The sequence below is a fragment of the Geotrypetes seraphini genome, chromosome 1, assembly GCF_902459505.1.
Source record: "Geotrypetes seraphini chromosome 1, aGeoSer1.1, whole genome shotgun sequence".
Lineage (NCBI taxonomy): Eukaryota > Metazoa > Chordata > Amphibia > Gymnophiona > Dermophiidae > Geotrypetes > Geotrypetes seraphini.
In genome coordinates, this window is record NC_047084.1 from 198,803,720 (window position 1) to 198,823,271 (window position 19,552).

Here is a 19,552-nt window from a genome sequence, read left to right on the forward strand (position 1 = left end):
GTTGCCCTCCTGGCTACAGAATTCTGACCACACAATCTGTGTCTTCTCCCAGGCAGAGCTGTCCCAGTCAAACCAGGAACCTCTGGAGCACCACAAGTCTCACAATTTGGATGAAGACACAAAAATAGAAAATCTAAATCAGAGCAGATCAGAAAGGCACCTTCTAACTTGCCTATAGAAGGAAAAACTGAGGAGGTGAGGCCAGCCCAGAGATGCAACAGGCGAAGCAGAGAATAAAAGATGATGCCTTCTACAAACTCATGAGTAAAGGAGAACAACCCACTGATTCAAGACTCATAAGCCTTTTGCACTAGAAATACTTTTAGTACTTGCTCCAATAATAGTGTTCCAGATCTTAACTACAAGGTGTGTGAAAAAAATATTTTTCCCTCTTTGTTTTAAAGGTGTAACTTAATGGCATGTCCCCTAATCTTTGTACTTTTTGCAAGAGTAAACAATTAATGATTCACATTAGAGGTCTGCACGGGAACGGGGATCGCGGGAATCCCACGGGTCCCGTGGGGATCCCACAGGGATCCCCCCCTGGCCCACGGGACTGCCCCTAGCCCACGGGACTCCCACGGGGATGCCCCCCTGGCCCACGGGACTCCCACGGGGATGAAAACAGGATTCCATTTACTGAGGCCTACCTAAATTCTGGCGATGCAGGCATGCAGCTGAGAGACAAGTCCGGTGCTGCGGTGGAAACAGCCGTGCTGAACAGTGAGCTCAGCACGTACACAGCTGAAAGCCTTCCTTGCTGATTAGTTTTGCGGCACGGTGGGGCGGGATCAGCAAACAAGGCTCTCAGTTATGTACGTGCTGCTTGTTTGCTCTATGGCTGCAGGTCTCCTTTCTCTGGGGTACCAGACCTCCCTCATACAAAGGCCGGGAATGCAGAGTTGGTTCTGTTCTCAGTAGGGGATGCCTCGGTAGGCTGGACTGCATCACGGCACCAGCTCACTACTCAGCTACTGGGAACCCAAATTCGGTCCTGTTCTGGGTGGAGGACACTTAGGGGGAGGGGAGGGGGGCTTGTTTGCACCATCGTGCTGGCTCACCACTCTGCCGGCAAAAGCACAGAGTCTGTCCCATTCTAGGGGGAGAAAACCTAGCAGGGACCTGGCTGCACCACAATACTGGCTTCTAGAAAGCACAATGGACTGAGAGGGGTCTAGCAGTGTGTGACACCATTTGGACCCATGTAGACTTGCACGGCCATTCTGATCCTGACCTGAGGTCCCTTTCTCTACAGCATCTTCCCTCTCCTCCATTTCCATCCAGCATATGCCCTCTCTCTCTCTCTCTCCTTTCCATCCAGCATCTAACCCTCCCCCTCTTTCTATCCAGCATCTGCCCCTCTCTCTCCTGCTTCTGCCCAGCATCTGATCTGCCTCCTCTCTTCCTCCTTTCTGCCCCCTCTGTCATCCCATCCATCATCCACCCTTCTTTCCCCACTTTCCATCCAGCATCTGCCCATCTTTCCCTTTCAGCCCAGCATCTGCTTCATTTCTCTTTCTCCCCCTTCTATTCAGTGTCTGCCCCATCTTTCTCTTTCCTCCCTTCCATCCGCATCCTCCCCCTCTCCTCCCTTCCATTCAATGTCTTCCTCCTCTCTGCTTTTCTTTACATTCATCATCTGTCTTTTTCTCTCTCCCCAGGCATTCCAGCTTGTCTTATCTTTCCCCTTTCATCCAGTGTGTCTGATCCCTCCCCCTTTCTATCTACAGTCTGTCTCCTCTCACCTCCTACATCCAGTATCTACCCCCTCCCACCTGATACCTCAGCCGCCGCCAGACTGATGCGAAGCCTTCCCTCTGATGTCAGCTCTCACTTCGGGTAAAGACTTCTGGGTCGGCTACATATGGCGTGCTGCAGGCTGCTTCCAATCCATGCTGTTATTTGGACTCGAACGAAGGGGTGGGAGGGAGTGCATTTTTGGACACAGAAGGCATGAACTGGGAAGATAGGAAGGGAGGGAAAGAGATGCTGAGGTGGGGGAGGGAATAGAAAGGGAGAACTGGGTGTGGGTGTGTCAGTGAGCGGGAAAGAGATGGTTGTGTACACACGGGGAATGGAAGAAAGAGGAGAATTTTTGGTCGTAGGAAGGGAGGTACAGAATATGATAGGGAAGAAAAAGATGAGAGTGAGAAATGTGGTGGCAAGGGAACAGTGGAACAGATTGAAAGGGATGCAAGAGGGAGGAATGTTGGACAGTGGTGAAGGGAATGGAGGGAGAGATGTGGCATGGTGCTGGAGAGGGGTGACAGGAGAAATGTTGGGCATGGGGCTGGTGGGCAGGCACGAAAGATGAGAAAGGGATACATTCTGGACCATGGACAGCAACAGAAGAATTTACAGAAGATGGGAAAGCGGAAAAAAGAAACTGGGACCAACTTTATGGAAAAATAAGTCTCCAGACAACAAAGGTAAAAAACAGAATTTATTGACTAAAATATGTTAGCTTTGGGAAATGTATATAGCAGATGTCTTTGTATTGTGTTCAAAAGAAAAGGAAATGCATTTCTGGTTTTATTTCTACAGTGTTGAAGAACTTGCTGACCCTTGCTGTGACTGGTGGGGGATACCCAAGCACCGCCAGCAGAAGACTTCCTTTAGAAATGGCCAGAACTCCCTTCCTCCAAGCACAGCAGTCGCTGGTAACATCCATGAGCCACTGAGGTGCCAGCATCTGTGACTCAGGGACGCTACTGCTGCCTGCCAAGCTTGGCAAAAGGGACCCCCGGCCAACAAAGGAAGTCATCAGCTGACAGCTTGGGGGTTCTTATTAGTTGAGTATTTATATTTTATATTTACATTAGAGGCTCTGGTAGAAACCCATTTACAAAGTATGTATTCTTCCCAATTAATATTTCCAAATTAATAAAGTCTCTTTGCTTATTTGTAAATGGGTCTCTACTAGAACCTTTAATTCAGTAGCATAATTAAATGAAATAACTATTTCTGAAGTTTATAGGGACGGGCAGGGACGGAGGGGATTCCTCGCAGGGATGGGTAGGGACGGAGGGATTCCTCGCGAGGACGGGTGGTATTCCTCAAGGGGACGGGTGGGATTTCTGTCCCCGCATCCTCAGCTGTCTGTTCTCCAAGCTAAAGAACCCTAATCTCTTTAGCCATTTCTCATATGAACGCTTCCATCCTCTTACTCATATCAGATGCCTTTCTTTGTACCTTTTCCACTTTCACTGTATCTTTGAGATGTAGCGACCAGAATTGCACACAGCAGTGTGCTCTCTCCCTCTGCCTCTCCACTCAAGAGGCCAAAGTGAGTTCTTGAAACGCAGTTTTAATTAGTTTATAAGGAGCTTAGTGCACACCGATTTCCCACAACCTTTTATCATTACATCCAGCTTTCCACAGAAATTTGTAGCTTTCCATGTTTTAGCCATGTGTTTCATGAACAAGCAAACTAAAGTCTCTTTCTTTTCTCAGAGACCTGCTTAATGAATGTTTTAGGTCTGAACTAATCATGCTAAAATAATTACTGTTTTTAAAGGATAGAAGGTTTCTATTAGCTTATTTCAACTGCAGCTCATGCAAATATCCTTTAAATCATTACTCTTTCATTAAAGATTCCCGAGTGAATTAACCCAAATGTTTTCTCCCAAATTGCCAAGGATTAAAAATTCAGAGGTTAAGGCCTTTGTATAACACTGCCAGCTGCAATTTGATACATATTAGCAGAGCAGCAGTGGGTATTAATATAACCCTTCATACCCAGGAAGAGAAAGGAATGCTTTTATACACAACATTTCACACGTTTATACACGTTGCACACTGTACACACAAAATCATACTCAGTTTAACTACCTTTTTCTCTTAAACAAAATCTTTTAAAAAGACATAAGAAGAAAAATATGGTATAAAACTTCCAAATTATGCACACAAGCAGGCAGTTGATATTCTTTCTGTTTCATATGGCTCTGAACACAGCTTCATTCTTATAGAGTCATGTTACTAATTCAATCAACTATCTCAAGTATTTAAGGAATGTAGAGGACATAAACTGAGGAGATTAACAGACATGCCTTAACCTCCAACTAGTCGCCAACCATATGCAAACAAAGCTTAGCGAGGGGAGGGGGGACAATCTAGGTATTTACTCCCACAAAAACACTGTACACGAATGCAAATTCTTTTCCTGAACTGCTCTGGAAATCATGAGAGACTTTTAATCTTTGATTTTGATGAGTCAAAAGCAGAGATTTATAACCATGTGCTAACGGAAGAAGCGGGCATGCTACAGCACAGCCAAAACAATGAAAACCTTTGACATCATTTTCCTTAATATTCTACATTTCAACAGCTCTCAATAGTTATCATTAAGAGTAAATCATTATAATTTTTTTTAAACAGATTTAATCTTCCTGGTTTGGCCAGGGTTCAGAAGAGTTTCATGTATCAAGCGAGGTCAGGTGCAGAATGTTAAACCCCCTCTTTTCCCCATTATATTTGTTCAAGGTTTCCATTGCAGCCAAAGTGCCAAGTGACCATTTTCAGTTTTATCAAAGAGAGGCCATGCTGTGATACTTTTACTAGCCATTGGTCTCTTTTACCTGTCATAGGCAGGTAGGAATAAAAGAAGAGAGAATTTCTCTTAACACTAGTAGAGCAAACTAAACTGAAATTACCAAGATGAAAGTAAATATCCAATTTAATATCCAATTTGCAAGTTCTTCCGGAATTAATACAGGTACCTCTCCTCCCTTGTAACCAAAAAGAAAAAAAAAAACCCCCAAAACTGTTGTAACTTCACTGGAAATGTCCAGTTAGCTCTTTTGTAATCCGCCTTGAACTGCAAGGTATAGGCGGAATAGAAGTCCCTAATGTAATGTAATGTAAATGAAAAACCAGCTGTGAAAACATGTACAATCTCACGGGCACAGCCCTAATGTACAACACATTGATAAATGAACTACCGTATTTTCACGTAGATAACGCGCACCCATGTAAAACACGCACATGAGTATAGCACGCGAAAAACACAAATTTATGTACAGAAATTTTTATATACCGCGCACACCCGTATACCGCGCATGCTGCCCGACTCTCCTTTCGCCCGCCCCGACTCTCCTCTGGCCACCCCGACTCTACTTTCGCCCGCCCCGACTCTCCTCTCCCCCTTGAAGTCCTGTCCCCACCCTGAAAGCCTGATGCCCCCCTGACGTCCGATTCACCCCCCCCACAGGACCGCTCGCACCCCCACCTCGAAGGACCGCTCGCACGCACCCGCACCCCCACCCCGAAGGACCGCTCGCACCCCCACAGCCTCCCGACCCCCCCATCATGTAGAAGCTCGGGTTGGGCCCATGTGCCTCAGGCCCCGCCCCCAGGAGGGACCTAAGGCTCCCTGGCCTATTCTGATTGGCCCAGGCGCCTTAGGCCCCACCAGTAGGCGGAGCTTTGGGACGGATAGGCCAATCCGGCCTCATTCCGTCGTTGGCTGCCTGCCGGACAGGCGGGTTTGGCTCCCGTCTGTCCGGCCAACTATACAAAGGTACGGGGAAGGGGGGTGGGGGTGTCGTGGGGGTCGGCCAGGGGGGTCGCGGGTCGGCTGGGGGGGCGGTCAGAGGTTCTTGGGGGGGGCGGTCGTTGGGGGGAGGGGGTTTGCGTCGAGGGCAGGAGGGCCTGGGATCCCTCCTGCCCGTAATGTAGTGCGGGGTGGGGGTAGGGGGTCACCGTGGCCAGGAGGGTTTGGGCTCCCTCCTGGCCCGAACAACTAGCGGGGGGGGGGGGGAGTTGCCAGGGCCAGGAGGACTTGGGCTCCCTCCTGGCCCGATATTGTCGGAGAGTTGGGGAGTTGGCAGGGCAAGAGGGCTTGGGCTCCCTTTTGCCCCGATCGTGTCGGGGAGTCGGGGGGGCAAGAGGGCTTGAGCAGATTTTTCTCCGGCCCAATTCACTAACCTCGTGGCCGATCATCCTCCGATCCGCGTATACAAATGAGGGGAAACGGCATGCAAAGTAGGCAGGCAGCGATTCACTAAACCAAAACTGGAACACCGACTGAGCTGGCCGATCAAGAAACAAGCGACTGCTGGGGACCAGTTGCTCACGTCCTTTCCGACTGCCTCTCCTGCTCTCTGCCCTGAATTTCCTGCTTTCTTCCCCGACTCTCTGCTGCGATTCTCCTGCCACTCTGCTCTGCCCCGATTCTCCCTGACTCTCCTGCCCTTCCCCGCAGTGCAAGCTCGTGGTTTTAACCAATGGGTTTAAAGCAGGTTAAAACACGGGCACTCGAAAAGTGTTTCCTAAAGTAAAAAAAATTTTGTTTCCAACTGCCGGGCACAGAGGACCAGCGCATGCGTCAGGATCTCTGGAGAGCAATCCGGGCAGTTGGTTGGGGGCGTGATTCCGAACGCCCTCATTTGCATGAGGGCGCTTCGTGAATCAGCCCGCCCGGCCATGGATCGGATCGCTCATGGATCGTATCCGATCCATGGCCTTAGTGAATCTAGATCTTTGTTTCAGCAAGCTTTTACGTCAACAGGAACATGGTAGAGAAGTCCCACCTTTAGTCTGGCAACACCCTGTGAAGCAGGAAATGATTCTAAAGCCAAGAATTGCCTTCAAGGGGATGCAATGTCCTCTTGTACCAAGGATGAATCTCCATGGGCTTCTGCCCAGAAGGGGTGGGATGGGATGGCCATGTTAGTGACTTGATCAATAAGCTGGTAGATGGCTGGGTGTTGGTCATAAGGATTTGTCAGTCACATACCTGCCTGGTGGTAGATCTTATGCATCACCTAGATAATGTTTTAGATAATGCTGGGGTTGATATCTTGGTATGTGAGTACCACTGACAAGATGAAAATGTGGGAGGGAGGTTCTGGAAGTCTGGGAGGGAGGTTCTGGATAGTGCTGGGGTTGGTATCTTGAGTACTATTGACAAGATGAAAATGTGGGAGGGAGGTTCTGGAAATCAAATTTAAGCTTCAAGGTAGAATTTTGAAATACAAACTCTTCAGGGTAGCATTTTCAGAAATGCTCCCCAATCCAGGTATAGGACCCAAGAGGCAGGCAGAGTTCTGAAATCTCAATGCATGGTTGACACAATGGTGAAAGGATGAAGGATGTAGATTTTTTAGAAATGGGAAAACATTCTGGGGAAGAGGGAGATTATTTTGAAAGGATAGGTTCCATCTTAACCAGGGTGCAGCCAGGCTGTTGGCACTAACACTTAAAAAGGAAACAAAGCAATTTTTTTTATTATTAGAATGGGGAAGGGGGGGTAGAGCCAACAGTTGCTCAGGAGCACAAGGTTCAGAGTGAGGTATTTTTGAAGGATACTATCAAAACAGGGAAGTTAGGGAATACTGATAAAGATATTGCAACAAAGGTAAAAAGAAAGCAAGGAGCCCTTAAGGGGAGAGCAGAGTAAATATTGCAAATTATCTCTGTCAAATTCTAAGCAACTTTTAGATACAAAGAAAAATATACAATTTGAAATGTCTGTATGTAAATGCTAGAAGCCTTAAAAAAAGCAAAACAAAAAAACAAAAACGACGAGTAGAAGAGGTAGATATAATACAAATCTCAGAGACCTGCTGGAAGGAGGAAAACCAATACACTATTTTAGAGGGTGCAAATTATATTGCAATGATGGAGGTGGGGTTGGCAGTATATGTTAAGAAGACTGTGGGAACTCGTCGCAGCCATTTCTGATCGCAGCTTTCATGGGGCAGGAACAAAGGAAGATCGCTTCTGTCCCACCAGGGCTTTAAGGTAAAAAAATATATATATTTTTGGACATATTTTTTAAAAATGGACCTTTTCCCATGTCCGACTTTGGGCGACTTAATCCCAAAATGGACTTAGATGTATCTTTTGATTATGCTCCTCCAGGTATCTAAACAGCAGATGAAATCCCCCCCCCACCCCACACACACACACTTTTCTCAAGCTCTGCTGCTCAGCAGCACAAGCTAAATGCCGAGCCACCCATTCTATTTATATGGGTAGTTCTGAACATGAGAATAGCCTTACTGGGTCAGACCAGTGGTCCATCAAGCCCAGTAGCCCAAGAAGTAGCAACATTCTATGCTACCGATCCAGGGCAAGCAGTGGCTGCTCCCATGTCTTTCTCAATAACAGACTATGGACTTTTCCTCCAGGAAATTGTTCAAACCTTTCTTAAAACCAGTTATGCTATTACCACAGCCTCTGAGTGAAAAAATATTTCCTCTTATTGGTTTTAAAAGCATTTCCCTGTAACTTCATTGAGTGCCCCCTAGTCTTTGTAATTTTTGATAAACATGATAAAAAAAAATCACTTGTACCCGCTGTACTCTGCATTTAGGTCGCACTGCTCAGCAGTGCGGCTTGATAAAAAGGGGGAGGTTAATGTGGACAAATTGAACATGACGCACGTTGGGAATCATCGAAATCATAGTTACTTGATGAAAGATTCCGCATTAGGAGCCAGCCCCCCCCCCCAAAAAAAAAAAATAAAAATAAAAAAAGATCTAAGCATCATCATAGACAGTATGTTGAAATCTTCTGCTTAGTTTGTGGTGGCAGTGGCCCCCCCAAAAAAGCAAACAATTATTAGAAAAATTATTAGGGAATTATTAGAAAAAGATAGAAAAGACAATAAAGAATATTACATGGCACTGTATTTCTTCATGGTGCAATCTCACCTTGAGTATTGTGTAGATATGGATAAGCAGATTATAAATATTTTAAATAAATAAATGTTAAAACTACTGAAATAGTTTACCTGACTCAATAGAGTACACAATTTCTGCGTTTTTCCCTTTATCCTTGTCCAACGCTGTTACTTGGAGCACCGCTGATCCAACAGCAGCTGATTCGTATACTCGACCGTCATAGGATGAGCTTGTAAACCACGGGGCATGATCGTTTGTGTCACTAACATTAACAATTATTCTTGCATAGTTACGTTTGACAGGCACATCTTGATCTCGTACCTTTAAAAAAAAAAATCATCAGTCTTAGAAAAAATACACAAAAACTGATAAGGCACTTTAAGGAATTTATGAGACTATAACAGATAAAATAAAAAAAGATTAAGAAGGGTTTTTGTCACTCTCGAGACCCAAATGGGTCAGAAGCTCTAACTCTGAGGCTTTTTTCCCTTGTGAGAAGAGTACCTACGGTCTACAATTTCAATAAGCTTTCAGAGTAAAAACTGCTTAGTAATACACATACCCACAGAGTTGGTTTATTAATTATACAATTCTCAACATCTTCCCATAAACATACAAGGGGCTGCTGAAAAGTTCTCAGCCCAACCAAGAAAGGAATGAAACTTAAGCTATTCCACCTATTCACTCCTAAGTTCAACATACTTGGCACATCATGTCTGAAGTTTCTGTAACTCTTCCAAAAAATACTGTCTGATCACTGAAACACGGCTCTGCTGCAATTACCTCTGAATCACTCAAAAATTGTTATCTTTTCAAATTCTTTTTAAGGTTTGAAAACAGAAAATAATCAGATGGCGCAAGATTTGGTGAGTAGGGTAGATGGTCTATGCATTAAAATCCAAACTGCATCAAAACAGCCATCATTTTTTTCAGCCTTGTTAGCAGGTGCATTGTCTTGCAAAAAAAGAACTCCTTTCCGCAGCTTCCATCTCTTTTTTTTTCTTTCAATGCCTCCTTTAACCATCACAGTAGTTTTCTGCATTAACCTTTTGGCCCCTTGTACTATCTACCAACATCTTCCTGATCCCATAACACTGTAGCCTTTGAACTTTCCTGCTGACCTTTGGGTCTTTAATTTCCTTGGCCTTGGAAAACCCGAGTGCTGCCATTGCATGGACTGTTGCCTTAGGATCCTAGTGGTGTAACTATGTTTCATCAACAGTAACTAGTCATTCCAAAAGGTTGGCACCAGCTTGCTGAAAATGCAGCAAAATCAACTTGGAAGTGTCCACTTGATGCTGTTTCTCATCAGCATGCAAACATTTGGGCACCCACTTGGTTGACGCCTTCTGCATAACCCGTTGCTTGTAGATTATACACCCAACCCTGGATATCTGTAGTGTCTCATCAACTGTTTTAGCTGATATTTGTCGATTTGCCAAAATCAAGTCATGGACATGGTCAACAATTTTAGGAGCTGACTCCATTAGAGGCCTCCCAGACCTTGCTGCATCTTCAGTCTTGAAACCTTCACACTGAAAGTTTGAATATCACTTTTTCACTGTGGAGTATGATGGACATTTGTCACTCAATGTTTGCATCATACATTCATGGATTTCCTTTGAAGTTTTCTTCTGCAGAAATAGGAACTTCACGATGGCTCGGAGTTCCACACTTGAAAACTCCACATTTTTTGTTGACATGTTCAATCAATAAAAAAAATAGCACTACGATTCTGCAAACTGGCACTTTGCAAAATAAAATAATACTTTTCAGCTACAATGGCAAAATAGTGCTCAGAATTTAGGAAGTTGGTTGAGCTGAGAACTTTTCAGCACTCCTTCGCAATGCAGAAGGAATGTCTACCATGCAATCAATGCACTTAGCTACACCTATTCAGATGTCATTAAATATGTTAACTGTAAAACAGTCCCCCATCCATTTCCTGCCTGTTAGTGTATGCTAATTCCTGTGCTAATTGCTGAATGCAGCTTAATAATAGCCTCCTTTATACATTACTTTGAAAGAAGAACAAATTTTGCCATGACAATAATATTTTCTAAATCTGGAAATTAAAAGGTGCCAGAGGAGGTAGGGGAGAGAAAGAGAGAGAGAAAGACGCACCAGTGGGAGAGAAAGGGGAGGGTGAAAGGCATTATCTATTTTTAAAAATTTATACCCTGCACTATCCTACCCCTCTAGGCAGGTTAAAAAAAAGACATACTGTACATAATTAAAAATAATTACAAGCATATATATAGAAAGATGACAAGGCAAAGACCAAAAAAATAAGTACTAAAGCTCTTAAAGATGTAAAAGCTTTTAAAAATAAATAGGAATTCAGCTGCTTTCTAAACTGAATCAAACAGCTAATCTGACAAGCAGCTAAATTCAATAGTGTTTTTGGTTCCTGTCCTTTACTACTTGGTTTGGCGGACTGTAGGGGTGGAAAAGAGTTACTTTTCTTATTTTACTATATATATTACCTAGAAAGTACGGCCTTCTTACTATCCAATTTCAAGTTATTACCTAGAAATGTACAGTCGTCTTACAATCCAATTGCAAGTTCTTCTGGAATTTATCTAGCTTTCTCACCTCTTTTATAACAACAACAACAAAAAATACTGTAACTTCACTGGAAATGTCCAGTTAGCTCTTTTGTAATCCGCCTTGAACTGCAAGGTATAGGCGGAATAGAAGTCACTAATGTAATGTAATATACATATTTTCTCTCTTTTGAAAATTAGAGGCTGTGTTTGTGACCTTATACTTGAGAAGCCTATTTAGTATTTTGTATATTCATGCTTTGATTTGCATGAATTGTTTGCTTAAGCTTACAATAAAAAGACCTCTTTAAAAAAAATAAAATCTCCGAAAAGCGGTATTTGTCAAGATTCATATAAGAAAAAGATGGAACATAACGCAACAATTTATCAGCTGATCATAGTAACTCTCTCCCCCTCTTTGAAATTCCCCCTTTCTGGTGTTTTTGCCATGTGAACCTGATTGTAGAACCGCTTAGATCAGTGGTTCCCAACCCTGTCCTGGAGGACCACTAGGCCAATCGGGTTTTCAGGCTAGCCCTAATGAATATGCATGGAGCAGATTTGCATGCCTATCACTTCCATTCTATGCAAATCTCTCTCATGCATATTCATTAGGGCTAGCCTGAAAACCCGATTGGCCTGGTTGGGAACCACTGGCTTAGATAATCTTGATAGGCGGTATATAAAAACCTAATAAATTTGAATTTGAAAACTTATCGATTTGGCTAGTAGAAGGGTAGAAGATCAGGCTATGACTAAGTTCTGGTTACAGGACTTACATGGTGGTGTGGGGCACTGGATGATTGTCTCAATTTCCCTTTCCACCAAAAAACAGCCCCATCTTCGAGTATTAGTACTGTTCTGCTAGGAATAGGGTTACCAGACGTCCGGATTTTCCCGGACATGTCCTCCTTTTGTCTGGATTTTGAAAAGAAATCACATCGGGAGGGGGCATCTGTGCATGATGTCATTGCGTCGCATCCACATATGCATGTATGTCTTCCTGCCTGATGAAAATGGAGCATGGCTGGGGGCGGAGATGTGGGTAGAACTGGGCGGGCCTGGGGGCGGGTCTAGGGGGTCCGTTTTTTGCTGACGTAAAATCTGGTAACCCTAGCTAGGAAAACAAACACATCTACAGATATGCAAGTGGAAAGAGTTGCAATGTATAAAACAGCTTACCATCACAGTGAGGATATGCTGATGCATGGTTTCATGATCCAATTTTTCAGTAACATAAAGAGAACCTGTTCCTGGATCCAAACGAAACTTCTTGAGACTGACTGGATCAATGCTGCTCTGTAGAGTGTAAATCAATTTGTTCTTTTCATCTCTGTCTGTGGCACTAATCTGAAGAATTTCAGTTTCAGGCGCTGTATCTTCAGGTATCAAGGCTTCATATTTTGATGTGGAGAATTCGGGTCTGTGATCATTTGTGTCTATTATTTTGATTAAAACCTAAAATAACACAATACAAGCAAATTATGGCTAAGAGTAAAATTAGAACATACAAACTTTTCTAACACTAACAGTACAACCTCCAAAGGGCAAAAAGGAGGAAAAAAGTGAAAAGTCAAGACTTGAAACACTATTTTAGATGCTGGATAAAATATTTGAAAAAGAAGCAATGATGCCTTAAATATAAGCCACTTAGGACAAGGGTTTCCTGTTCATTATAAAAATGTAATTTCATTTTTGACTAGTGGAATTGAAAATGAGTACATTTCTCTGGTGCATGCTTTTAGAAACAGAATCCTAAATGCAGTTCCAGTTAAGCTCTGAGAATATACTAGGCTCTGGCATCGCCTGCTCCCTTCTTCATGTATTGGCAAAGGGCAAGTCACCAATTGGAAGTTACTGAAGCGGCATGTAATTAGTGGCTTGCCTTCTGCCAAGCCACTGAGAAGGAGCAGCAAAAAGAGGGAGGAGGAGATGCCAGGAGTTGCTGTCCAGTATTCTCTTGGAGCCTAATTGTTCAGCTAGATGTCTGATTTTTGTTTCTTTTCAGGGCCGGGGAGATTTTATTAAACAAAAAGCAGAACCAAGAAAAATATTTCCATTTCTTGTTTCTCCCTTAGCATCTTCCAAGTTAGTTCTGCAGCAAGGAAGAACTGTTGCTTTGAACTATTTTTCATATTTTAAATATTTAACCCCTTCTTTTTGATCTTCTGTGTACCCATTTTGGTTAATATTTTTACCTTCATTTGCATTTCATAAAGATTTAATTATCTATAATAATATACCTTAGTTAGTGCATGTGCACTATGATTGAAACTCCATGCCTCCGTGCCACATTAAAATGCATGCGCAGTACAATAGAACCACCGAGCAGGGAAACATCTCAGCGTACGATATGCTGTCGGTATTCCAGAGCGAATGGGAACTGATTTCATTGGACCAGGGTCCAAACCACACTTCAGAGGCAAAAGGAGAAGGGAACTGGAGCTGGGGGTCGGTATTGTAAAAAGGGAACATGTTAGAGAAAGAAGCTGGGAGCTGACAATGGGGAAGTGGAAGAGAAGGGGGCTGGGGCAGAAAAGGGGATATATGTGAGAAGGAGGCTGCAAAAGAAACATGTGAGAAAAGGGGGCTGGGGGCTGGAGGCTGAAAGGGAAAAGATGGGAAAAGGGGCTTGGGGGGGCTAAAAAGGGGTTTGGAACTGGGGCTGAAAAAAGGGGACATGTGAGGGAAGGAGTCTTTAAAGGGGGGGTTCTTGGGAAAAGAGACCTGATGTAAGAGGCTGTTAAAAGAAGACAGTTCGGAGAAGAGGGTTGCAGCTTGGGACTGCAAAAGGTGAGTTGTGAGAGAAGGGGTCTGGGTTTGGGGGCTGAAAAGGAAGACAGGTGTGATAAGGAGACTGGGGCTATAACTGAGGCTGGAAGAGCAGGTATGAGAAGGGGGTTATTGTTGGGGTCTATAAAAAGGGAATGTGTGAGAGAAGGGATCTGGGGATAAAAAAAGGGGGAGGTGGGAGAAGGGGGATGAAGATAGGAGCTGGAAGAATAAGTGAAGATGCAGAATCAAAGGTTGATGGGGACAGGGGGAATGGAGAGGGAGTTCTATGGAGGTGAAAGACAAAGAAAGGGGACAGATTTTTAAGTTGGGGAAAAAAAGGTGGAAATAGGGAAGGTAAAAGGGGAAATGGGAGCCTGAATATGGGGGTAAGACATAAAAAGAATAGCCTTACTGGATCAGACTAATCTATTCTAGCACCCGTTAATGTAACGGGCTTAAACACTAGTATATTAAAAGATTATGTGTGGAACATTCCATTTTTTAAAAAACTACTTAAGACTAAGGGCTCCTTTTATCAAGTCGCACTAGCGGGGTAAATGCGCGTGACTTTTCATCACGCATTAACCCCTGCGCTGGCCTAAAATTACCTCCTGCTCAAGGGAGATGTTAGCGGCTAGCAGCTTAATGAACGGTATTACACGCGTTAAACCGCTAGCACTGCTTGATAAAAGGAACCCTAAGCTATTTGTTGATACTTATTTCTAATATGGTATGATTATTCCTCTGAAACTGTCTTGCTTTCCCTTAACCTCAGCTAATGAGTATTTGTTGAAAGTATTGTTAAGGGCATTTTTTTTGTATGTGTCAATAGCTATATGCGAGATGATTTTAGATTGCTATGCTTTTATGTGTATCTTTATTCTTTTATGTATATTATTTTAGAAACCGCTGAGACTTTTGACGGTATAAAAATTTTAAAATGAATATGTCCTAAACTAGGTATCCTTTTTTTTCTGCTTGAAGACATTATCAGTACTGCCCTGAATAAATCTTAAAATTCATCATATCAATGTACCAGAAATCTTGTGTCTAGTTGATTAATTCTGAGTACAAAATATTATTGACTACTAATTTTCACCAAAATCCAAAGGTTTTCCTTCTGCTCGGCAGTGTACAACAGATATATCTTAGTCTCTGCATGTTACAGCCAGTGGAATTTTGTTGTTTTCTTTTCTACACTTCATAGCCCTGGTAAATACTGAAATAAGTGCTTTAGATTATTTTGTTTCAAACAATGCCCTCTATAAATCATCACTGGGGATGGAAAAAAATGCATATGGAAATCTTCAAACTCATTTTGGCAAGAAAACAAATACTCTGGGTCTCTGGTTTAATTGATGGCAGTTTATAGATTCACTTATAAATGGAAAGTGGCTGAAAAACCAGGATCAGTGATCATAGGACAAAACTCTGCAAATAACCCAAACAATAAAAGACAGAAAAGTGTTGTCATATGACGTTTAAGCCTTTACTTTGAATTGTACTATGTAAAAAGTCTTCCTATAATTTCTATCTCCCTTCTCCCAATTTAAATATTGTGGTCTAAGAAAGAGCCTAAATCCAACATTATACTATATTTTGTTATATTAATTTTCCAGTTTGGAATTGTTTAGGGTTGAAAATGACTCTGTATTTCTAGAAAAACAGTTGTACTTGTAAAGATCTGATTAATGAATAAAAAGAAAATAAAATTAAAGGTTATTCCTTTTAACTTCCCTCTACTCCTATACACTCAGGTCAACAACTCCCTGATCTAAAACATCTCTGGTTCTGCATGTCTTTGGTTTCAACCATACCTTTCTAACTGCTCTTATTTATTCATTAAATTTTCTATACTGTTCTCCCAAGACAGCTCAGAATGGTTTACATGAATTTATTCAGGTTCTCAAGCACTTTTCCCTGTTTGTTCTGGTGGCTCCCAATCTATCTAATATACCTGGGGCAATGGGGGGATTAAGTGACTTACCCAGGGTCACAAGGAGCAGCATGGGTTTGAACCTACAACCCCAGGGTGCTGAGACTGTAGCTTTAACCACCTCTTCCAGCAGGCCTTTGTTATCTGAGGTTTCATTTCATTTATTAAAAATTTATATTCTGCCTTATTACAAAGTGGTGTACATCAGGTTTCACAGGTATTTATTTTAGGTCAGATTCTTTTAAATATTTTCCCAGCACCCCTCTTATTACAGTCACTTGGGTTTACTTTTTTCACACATGTTGATGATATTCAACTTTTCCTCTTCAATCCCTTTCAGCTTTTACTTGTGATTTGATTTCTCAAAAACTCAGAGCCGGATTCTCTAAAGTCACTGTGCATTTAACGCTGGTGCTAAATGCATGTATTTTACCATCCGATTATTAAAACAGCTCACTTTGGTCTTTTCCTTGCTTTTTAGCAGCCTCTGATTGTACTATTCAAATGTAGTACAATGAGGTCATTAATATTAAAACTATTATAATGAGTTCATTATTATTAAAACTAGTCTTATAGCCCGTTACATTAACGGGTGCTAGAATATATGTCTGTGTGTCTTGTCTTTCTTCCTCTCTCTCCTTAGCCGCTTTCTGTATTTCTGTCTTTCTTTCTTTCTTTTTCCTTGGCTGTCCACCACCACTCCTTGCCTGCTCCCTCTGTCCATTCTCCCTTCCTTTTACCTCCCCTGTGTCCACCACCACCCCTTCACTGCTCCCCTTATTTACCAAGCCTGAAACATCTGTATCCTGCTACCTGTCAACTTTTTTTTTTTTCTCTCTCTCTCTCTATATATATACATGCAGTTCTTGCCCATTTTTCATTTGCAGGCTTGGCTTTTCCCTGTCCATCATTATACCCCCTTCCCTTGCAAAATCTTATTTTGCAGAGCCAATAGACAGTCCTACCTTCCAGGATCACTTCTTTGCCGGCTTTCTTCAGCGCCTGACCAGTTTGAGAGCCAACTAAGTGGCTGCTGCTGGCGGGCTGGCATGTGCTCGTGGGCTCACCGTTTTGCGCAGAGGGCAAGGGAGCATGTGCTCGTTGGTTCTCACTCTTGCGCAGGTGCACGCTGGCAGGCCGGCGCACAGCCGACCGCTTGTTCGTTCGGACGGAACGCTGTGACTGACTGGGGTTGTGTGTGAGGAGGAGCAGGGAGGAGACGGAGAAACTGCATTGCCGCCTGGGACCGAGACTGCCAGTGCCTGTTTTTCTGTCTGGGTTGGAGCCGCGCGATCGGAATTTAATCTTATACCAGGGAGGCGAAAACTCAGGAAACACGTCCGCACAGCCAGCGACCGCCGGGGCCTGGGTGCGGCGGGGAAGGGGGGGGGGGGGTCTTGCCTGCCATTCCTATTTAAAACGGCCTGCTGAGGTTCGCGGCCGGCTGTAGCGAACCTCGCAGGCCGCTGTTCACCTCAGTAGCATGTTCCCTCTGATGCGATCGCGTCAGAGGGAACGTGCTACCATGTGGAGAGTGGCCTGCGAGGTTCGCTACAGCCGGCCGCGAACCTCAGCAGGCCGTTTTAAATAGGAATGGCAGCAGTGACTGGAGGGAGGGGAAGAACAGGAGCGGTAGCGGTTGTTGCGGGAGGGGGGGGAGTCGGCGACGTGCAGGCCGCTCTGAACAAGAGCGGCAGCGGCGGCAGGACCATGAGTACTCCTCCCGGCATCCGCTGCCAGAGCTGCTCCTGTCGCCCGATGCAGCTAACTGGCGCATACGCCTTAAGCCGCGGTCAAGGCTGGGGACTCGCGCATACGCACTCCTTCGGCCACAGACCTACAGCGCACGGAACACGCAAATAGAAGTGCGCATGCGCGGCTAGCTCTTTATTATATTAGATGACCTCTCTGGGCGATTCTCAAAAAGGAATGCCCCTTCATTTATTAGGAATCGGGGCTGATATTTACCAACAGGGTCTGAACTGTCACAGCCTTACTTTTCTGTCAGTGATTAAGCACTGATTGGCTCAGGCACTGACAGGAAAATGAAGCAGCTTAGACCTGCCACCACAAAAGGCTCCAATTCCTCCTAAATGGAGCCCAAGAAAAGCTTGGTGGTCTAGTGCCCGCCCCACTGGAAGATCAGTAGGAGGAATGCCCACTCCCTCCTGCCAAAGGGTCAGAGACCCCTCCCCCCCACAGCAAACCCCCCCACCCAACAAATTCCCACCACACCAATCCTGCTGGTCTAGTGGGCCGTCCCCCCTATGACTCTCCATCTTTTTTTTTTTTTAGAAGGCTGGCAAGAGGGATTCTCACTTTCTTCCGCTGGCAGGCCCGCCTCAACAAAATGGTGGGCCTTCCCCTTCCCGGTGCATCCTGGGATGAACCTGATTGGCCCAGGTGCCCAAGACCCCTCTTATGGGAAGGGCCTTAGGTGCCTAAGTCAATTGGGGCCTTAGGCCCCTTCTCGGTGTGAAAGGGATCTAAGTCTCTGGCCCAGGCACCTAAGGCCCCTCCCCAGTGCATCCCTGGATACACCAGGGAGGGGAAGCCCCACCATTTTGAAGAGGCAGGCCTGCAGCGGGAGTGAGCATCACTCCTTCTGATCTTCTAAAAAAAAAAAAATTACAGTAGGGGGTCGGAGGAGGGGGTCAGGGAGATGGCCCACTAGACTACCAGGCTTGGTGGTTGGGAGGCTGTTGGGGTGGGATGGTCCGTGGGCCACTAGACCACCAGGCTTAGTGGGGGTGGGGGGGGCTTTTTTTAATAGGCATGGCACACAACAGCTGCCCATTAAAAAAAAAAGCAGCCCCCTGCTTGCTAGTTAAGGCAGGGAGAGCAGGGGCACAGGGGTTGGGGTTTTTTTTTGGAGGGGTGGGGGTGCCAGGCAGGCAAGAGGAGTTGTGCTAACAATTTTTCTTCTGAGTATATATGCTCCTCCCCCCATCCCCTTTTTTTACTGGACATTTTCTGCACACAATGCATGCATACAATTATTTTTTTTTTTTTTTTTTTTTTATTTATTTATTTATTATTTTCAACTTAAATTTCAAGTATTTCACTTGTACAGAAAGCAAGAATAGGATAGATATAAAATACAAAGCAATATAAATCTTAAATTAAACAAATATACTATTTATGCTCAAGTCCACAATTAGGATCCAAGAATTATTGAAAATTGGCGAAATTATCTAAAAAGAAAATTGTAAAAGAAACTGAGAACTATAGCACTGAGATGAGGTCACAATATCCTAAATATAGGGCTCAAAGATTGTTAACATTCAGGCGAGACATAGCCACAAAGTTTGTCAATTGTGATGGTTCAAAAAACACATATTTAAGAGTACGGTGATATACAATACATTTACACGGATGTCTCAAATAAAAGGTTGCTCCCAAAGATAAAACCCCAGGTTTCAATAGAAGAAATTCACGGCGACGCCTTTGCGTCATGCATACAATTATTGTGCTGAGAATCACCAGTAAAATAAAAATTTCTCCCACCATGGTATTTTTTTTTACCATGGTATGAGAGCTTAAAGAATCTGGCCCTAACTGTCGTTCCTTACTGGTTAGCAGATAAATTAAAGTTAGTGGCTTGGTCTTTCAAACTAGACTCCCTACTGACAATAACACCAATCTTCAATATGAAAATGGTCCCCCCT

The 19,552-nt window shown here is 43.9% G+C and overlaps 1 protein-coding gene across 7 annotated transcripts in view; it reads right to left on the reverse strand.

Annotated features, from left to right (window-relative positions):
* Window positions 1-19,552, reverse strand: part of FAT1 (FAT atypical cadherin 1) — a 363,497-nt gene that overhangs the window by 135,827 nt on the left and 208,118 nt on the right. For all 7 annotated transcript variants that reach the window (XM_033943896.1, XM_033943897.1, XM_033943893.1 and 4 more), the window contains exons 8-9: window positions 12,356-12,631; window positions 8,738-8,948 (exon numbers count right to left, since the gene is read on the reverse strand). In XM_033943896.1, coding sequence (XP_033799787.1) covers window positions 8,738-8,948; window positions 12,356-12,631 — 487 coding nt within the window. The remainder of the gene's footprint in view (window positions 1-8,737; window positions 8,949-12,355; window positions 12,632-19,552) is intronic.